This window comes from Etheostoma cragini, chromosome 21 (assembly GCF_013103735.1).
Source record: "Etheostoma cragini isolate CJK2018 chromosome 21, CSU_Ecrag_1.0, whole genome shotgun sequence".
NCBI classification, from domain to species: Eukaryota; Metazoa; Chordata; class Actinopteri; order Perciformes; family Percidae; genus Etheostoma; species Etheostoma cragini.
In genome coordinates, this window is record NC_048427.1 from 14,735,281 (window position 1) to 14,742,297 (window position 7,017).

The following is a 7,017-nucleotide window of genomic DNA, read 5'->3' on the forward strand; positions in this document are numbered from 1 at the left end:
GGCTAAACACACCACCACAGTCACTCTTTGTTCTCGTGGATGGAAACCTTTCTGACTGTTTTTCTATCGCTGTGTGAGGGTTGAGTGGGTGTTGAAGGGACTTTATTTGGTTAAGACAAGTGAAGCTCTGTAGACCTATGTCCTGTAAAATAAAAACCAAATGTAGGCCTACTTCTAGTCTTTTAAAAAGAGGGTGTAGCCTACTTTCACTCATTTCTCCAGTTCAAAATATTTGTATCTACCTTGTCATAGCTACTATATAGCGTAGGCCTAGTCATTTTTACTTTTCTTTCCCTTTCTAACAAACATTGTAGTAGGCTACAGGCCGTGTCTGATATCGTTGGAACCTTCTATCACCCTTCTCCCAGTCACTGTCAATGGACCACTTCCTTCCATGACGTTAATGATGACATCGTTTTGAGTTGTGGAAACTGCCACATTTGCCACCATAAGGGCACCCAGATGGCTCGGTTGGTGGAGCGGGTGCCCATGTGTAGGGGTTTCCTCGGCGCAGCCGGTCCGGGTTCGGGTCCGGCCTGCGGCCCTTTGCTGCATGTCACTCCCCCTCTCTCTCCCCTTTCATAACTTCAGCTGTCCTGTCCATTGGAATGCCCAGGGAAGTAGGCTAATCTTTAAAAAAAAAAAAAAAAAACATTTGCCACCATAAGGCTCATATAAACTCACTTTGTACACCTGTAGGCCTACAATCAATTACAATTCAATAGATAGGCCTACGTTTTGTCTTTTCAAAGTTTATAATGTTCAAATTAAATAGTTTAGAAGCTGGCAAGTTATTTGGGTAAATGGAGATAGGTTGGACAAGTTGGCCACCTGTGCAGAATATCGTGGCAGAGACATTTGGTGTCAGGGAAACAGGGCCGCATACGATTCAAGCCGTTGGACCAATTCGGCAAGTCGCCCAACGTGGCCGCATGAGGCCTGGCTATAGCGCACCGCAACTCCACCGCGCACCTGTGTACGCCGCACTGGATGGGACCCGGACCCGGACCCGGACCCAATCCTTCCCCCTCCGATGGATACCGGGACTATAGTCATGTGAGCTACATGTTCGATACATCCCAACTTATTCTGAAAATCTGTTTCCATCTCCCATTTTGAGCATTAACTCTTTCCGGAAAAGTCATAAACCACCTCAAGCGAGCGTGAATTGTTTTTTGCGAATTTGAGGAAGTGTTATCGTATTTTGCCGTTTCCATCAACAGTTTTTAATGCGAAACTTCAAGATGCGCATAAAAATACGTTAATGAAAACATTAGTAGGCCTATTGTAAAAGAAAAAAAAGTATATATTCATGTAAATTTATTTCTGAGGTCATAATTAAATGTGTTGTACTGGACTTTATTATAGTGTGGCGTGTTTTTGTCCTTTATTTCATACTATACAAACATATGGAAGCCCATTTCTGCCAATGTGATGAAAGATGGGGTCTTGTCCTGATACTGTCCAGTCATAATAATGAACTACGATCACATTATTTTGAAAAAAACTAAGTCATCATTTTGAGGAAGTTAAAAAAAAAAAACTAACTGTAATTACCAGACGTTGTTTTCCCATCATATTGTCAGAAATAGGCTGCCATTTACATGACGGGGTCAGAACATTAGAAACCCCTCTCAAGATAATAAAATCTAGCACAATCCACCAGCTACTACCTCAGTGCTAAACCAAACTATGAAACTAACTAGAAATATGCAGTTTCTCAGTTCTTTAGACCGGTTTCCTATCCAGTTTATCCTACATCTCCTCAGATGATCAAGCTGGGCCATCAGGGGCAAGGCGACATCATTTGCATGTTGCATTTGCACACACATGCACTACTTCATATATTCAGCCTGCACTCAGGTATTACATTTTGACATGTGGTTGTGGGCTATGTTTAAAGCAAATCAGGACCTGCCTCTTGACAAGTCAAACTACAGAAAGAGAAAAGAGAAAGATCAAAAACAGCATAGTCCCTCATTCTCTTAATGCAGGATTTTAGAAATCACATGTCAAATGCAAATGTCCAACCAGGCAGAGCTGAATAATTCAGTCTTTCCCTTTTGTCTGGACGCGTTAACACAACTGAACTGTTACGAACCTGTCAGTCCAAACAGGATTTATATTCATACATTTACATACTTGATCTTTAACCTATTATTTCAAAAGTTTCCAATAAGCCTAATAAGACGAACATGATTAAAGATCAAGCGACCAAAATGGGTTTCCTCAGGAGAGAGGCTCCCTTAGAGATAGGGTGAGAAGCTCAGTCATCCGTGAGGAGATCGGCGTAGAGCCGCTGGTACTTTGCGTCAAAGGGAGCCAGTTGAGGTGATTTGGGCATCTGGTAAGGAAGCCTCCTGGGCGCCTCCCTAGGGAGGTGTTCCAGGCACGTCCAGCTGGGAGGAGGCCTTGGTAAAGGGATTATATCTCCAACCTGGGGAAGTTTGGGGTCCCCTGCTGGAGCTGCCTCCCCCCACAAACCGACCCCGGATAAGTGGACGAAGATGGATGATTTAAGAACAACCACACTCTAGTGCTTGGCTCATTTGCTCAGGTTTATCCTACCAACACTGTACATAACTTAAATTAACTAAGTAATTGGATCGGTTCTCACTATCACCCTCTACAAATAGCACCAACTCAATCATAGACAGATTGAAGTCACATCACTGGAGCCAATGTAAATAAATGAGATCTGTGATTTTTATTTTACAACCCATTGGCATTTCTGTATTACAGAAAAGATAATCTGGGAGAAAAATAACATTTAAATATACACGGACCCAGACACTTCACACAGTCGGTTAGAGTAACAAAGTGGTTCTGCCTCCATCTGATCCTTAAGCTTTTGACGCATTTAGTTAGCAGGAACTGGGAAGTAAAAGTAGGCATAAAGACAAAAACCCATTTTGCTTCTGATCTGATGTAATGATCCCTTTTTCTTTGTTTTGTTGAGGTAAAAGGAACACAAAAAGTGTCATGCTATCCGACAAAAAAGAGCACCAAAAACACGGGATGGAGTCATGTCCATAAAAACAAGTTCATGAAATATCCCACACGATCTGAACATCTTGCTGGAAAAAAAAAAACATAAATAAATAAACAAGGGAAAACCATCTGATGCATTTGGCCTTATAAAGAGGAAATGTTTTGATCTGGAGGGCACTTTAAAGATGGTGGTAGTAATGGTGTAAGGTGAAGAAGAAGCCCCCCCACACACCATTCTTAGACAGTATCAAACCATAGAAGTCTCCATATTAAGTCATGGTAAGTTAACATGACAATATGTACTATTGCAAATTAAAACATGGATATAAAAACAGACTCCTAAATGATCTCACTGTAAAGATGTAAGGAAATAGTCTGTCAAGTTTACCTTTATGTTGAATCCACTTACTCTCAAACGGCCACAAGCACTTATGTGATTTTCTGTTTCCCAGAAAGTCTTTAAACAATCCCTAGAAAAAAAAGAGTTGTGTCAACTGGTTGCTGCTTTAAAAACTGTCATTTAAATAAAATGAGCTAGCTGCAGTGCCTTATCGAGGACACTAGGGGGCAGACAGGAACTTGTGCTCTCAAGTTCCTTTTGGATCCCTGTGGTCCTTGCAGCGACAACTACACTTAACAAATGGACCCAGGGTTGCAGCCAACAGCAGTGTTTACGATGTCAAAGTGGAGTGTAAATAACACTGGGGCAGGGTGAATGCCAACGGTGGACTAAAGCGGATCATTGCCGTGCATGCAGTGTGCAACACAATCCTCAAGCAAGTGTGTGATCAGCTGGCGTAGCTCCAGTGTCAAGTGACATCCACGCTCTACAGAACTGTTTGAACAGCTGCAAAAAACCCAGGGAGCACATGAGCTGGCAGGGTATTATACCACGGACAGGGTCAAAGCTTAGAGTGTGAGTGTGAGTGTGTGTGTGTGTGTATGTGCGCGCGAACGGTCATCAAAGCAAACAGATTTCTTATCACTGTTTGACTTTAAAACAGAGCAGCTTATAGTACCGACAAAATGACGGGTTTTGGAAATATCTGACCACAGACCAGTTGCTATTGTTCCATGATCAACAATATCATGGCACTTTGTATGAGCTGATCAACTTTTAACTTTTAGTAGGTATACAGACACGCGTCTTCAGTTCAAACTGTGTGCAAATGCAGATGATCATTAACAGCACCAATGTTCTTCTCCCAACTTCCACACAATCCCCCCCACCCCAATCAAAAATCCTCCTCCACATGTTTTGTTCCTCACTCCTCTCCATCATTGCAGCTCCTTCATCCTGTTGAGGGCCGAGCCTGCCTGGAACCATTCGATCTGTGTCTCGTTAAAGGTGTGGTTCAGTTCCAGGACGTCCTTGCTGCCGTCGCTGTGCTTCACAAGCGCGGTAAGAGGCTGGGGAGAACGAGAACAGGTTCTCATTGCAGATGCTTTTCTGTGACAACTGTAGGAAGGTTGGGAGACAACAGCAAACTGTTTCCGCCTGTAATGCCTGCTTACCTTTCCTGGAGCAAAGGATTTGAGTCCCCTGATGGAGATGGTGTCATCAGGGCGGATCTTGTCGTAGTCTGATGGGTTGCTGAAGGTCAATGGCAGCACACCCTGCTTCTTCAAGTTAGTTTCTGAAAGGAGGGAGACATGTTGGTTATTTGAGAGAATGATGGTGAGGTGTACGATTTCACACAGTCTTCAGTTTACGTAAAAAACATTTCTTTACTTAAGTTTAAGAAAAAAATAAAACCACTGGACATTGCCCAGATGGACGGTCAAAGACTTCTCTTCACAAATTGAATTCTACGACAGTACTGTCCATCATCAGCAGTTATTGTGCAGTGCAGTACCGTGAATTCTGGCGAAGCTTTTGACAATGATGGCTTTTCCTCCCAGATGTCTGGGCTCCAGCGCAGCGTGCTCTCTGCTCGAGCCCTCGCCGTAGTTGTCATCTCCCACCACAACCCAGGACACACTGTTGGCCCACACACACACACACACACACACACACACACACACACACACACACACACACACACACACACACACACACACACACACACACACACACACACACACACACACACACACACACACACACACACACACACACACACACACACACACACACACACACACACACACACACACACACACACACACACACACACACACACACGAAAACTGTTAATCGTTATTTTTAAAAGTGTTAAGATTTTGTACATGACGCTAGAAGTTAACGGGAATCCTTCTGTAGAGATATACGGTGTAGGTTTTGATGTATAGTGTTTACAGCATTGGTCACCTGCACAACGCAACACAAGACGGATGTATCAAACGTGATCAGACTATGTCTCGCTTTAATTATATTCCCCACAGCAACTGTAAAATTTTGGTTCAAAACATATTCCACTTACAATGAGGATAAGAAAGATCAAACATAGAAAAGCAGCAGATGCTCACAGTCCCTCACCAGTGTAAGGTTGGAGTCTTTTTCTTGAAAACTAGTAATCGTGTTTTTAGGGTTAGAATAAATAAATTATATATATATAAAATTCACCTCTTAAATACAAGGGAATAAATGACCAAAATCAAGTCAAGAGACGGATGCAATTCTTTTTAGAGGAGAAATACAGTGTAATAGATGGAGGACAGCTCCAAGACACGGCATGCCAAATTTAAAAATCAATACAAAGTAATGGTGTGCCGCCAGAGAGCAGCTTTGGCCCAAAAACCCAGTGCCTGCGCCCTTTCCCCTCTGCAGTCCTTACCTTGTAGTGACGGGCCACATCGGGGACCTGTCCGTACTCCCCTGTCAGGTAGTTTTTAATCTTGTTGATGGCATCGTTCTCGCTGTTGACTGCACCGATCAGCATGTTGTTGGAGATGTTATCCAGGTGACCGCGGAACTTCAGCCAAGGTCCGGCAGCGCTGATGTGGTCTGTTGTGCATTTGCCCTTCACCTGTGGAGATGGAGAACAGCAAATTATAAAAAACTAAACAAAAACAAAAAACAGCCACAGTGAGAACATTTGAAGACGAAACGGGAAGGGGTCAGCATTTCAAAAGAGCAGACCTTTATGAGGACCTTCATGTCCTCAAGATCACCGCCATACCATTTCCCAAAGGGCTCCAGCAGCTGTAGCCGGTTGCTTGTAGGGCTGACATCCACCGCAACGCTGGAACCGTCAGTGGGCGGGTGCTGGTAGGTGTCCTGGCCTGGGTCAAAGTCCTTGGCAGGTAGTTCATCTCCGTTGGGGGGGTCCAGCTTGAACTTCTCTCCGTTGGCAGCTGTGAGGTAATCCGTCTCTGGGTTGAAGTTTAATGTGCCGGCGATGGCGAGTGCAGTGACAATCTGAGGAAGAAAAGGAGATGCATGGGCGTTTAGCTTCAATATGGAAGCCGGTGCTTACATTCAGTAGTGTGGATTTGATGCGACTTTACCTCAGGGGAGGTAACAAAGGCGTGTGTTGCAGGGTTAGCGTCATTCCTGGCAGTGAAGTTTCTGTTGAAGGAAGTGACGATTGTGTTCTTCTCCCCCTTTTTCACATCCTGCCTGAATGCAAAACACAACATATATATTTTTACCTTAAAGCTACATTGTGTAAGAATTTCTCCCATCTAGCGATGAAATTGTGTGACAACCAATTGAATATTACTCTCCAGCCTTTCCCATTCTGAGTGCATTTTAATTCCTACGGTTGCCGAACCCGGAATTAGCTCTTAGTATCTCCATCATTTACACGCAGCAGTTCTAGTTACTCCAATATTAACTTTGGTCTTGTTGCTTTGCCTGTCACGTTGTCGTTTTAATTTAATTATGTCCTCGAGAACAGGCGTGATCCTCCATCTTCAACAGGATTTCAAATCTGCCGGCAGTAGCAAATAATCGTCCGGCTGGCACTCCTCACGGCGCCACTAAGTGTAAAAGTATGTAAGGCGGAGGTACAGTGGGTACGGAAAGTATTCAGACCCCTTTAAATTTTTCACTCTTTGTTTCATTGCAGCCATTTTCCAAAA

At 43.6% G+C, this 7,017-nt stretch overlaps 1 protein-coding gene across 2 annotated transcripts in view; it reads right to left on the minus strand.

Annotated features, from left to right (window-relative positions):
* Positions 1-2,688: 2,688 nt before the first annotated feature.
* Positions 2,689-7,017, minus strand: part of aco2 (aconitase 2, mitochondrial) — a 10,209-nt gene continuing 5,880 nt past the window's right edge. The window contains exons 12-18 of one of the 2 annotated variants that reach the window (XR_004654977.1): positions 6,442-6,553; positions 6,074-6,352; positions 5,769-5,960; positions 4,848-4,980; positions 4,507-4,628; positions 3,638-4,401; positions 2,689-3,605 (exon numbers count right to left, since the gene is read on the minus strand). Coding sequence is in view for 1 of the 2 variants with exons in the window: in XM_034859744.1 (XP_034715635.1) it covers positions 4,270-4,401; positions 4,507-4,628; positions 4,848-4,980; positions 5,769-5,960; positions 6,074-6,352; positions 6,442-6,553 (970 nt within the window). In the remaining variant the exon portion in view is untranslated. Of the gene's footprint in view, positions 4,402-4,506; positions 4,629-4,847; positions 4,981-5,768; positions 5,961-6,073; positions 6,353-6,441; positions 6,554-7,017 lie in introns of both variants that reach the window. The other variant, XM_034859744.1, reaches the window with a different exon arrangement.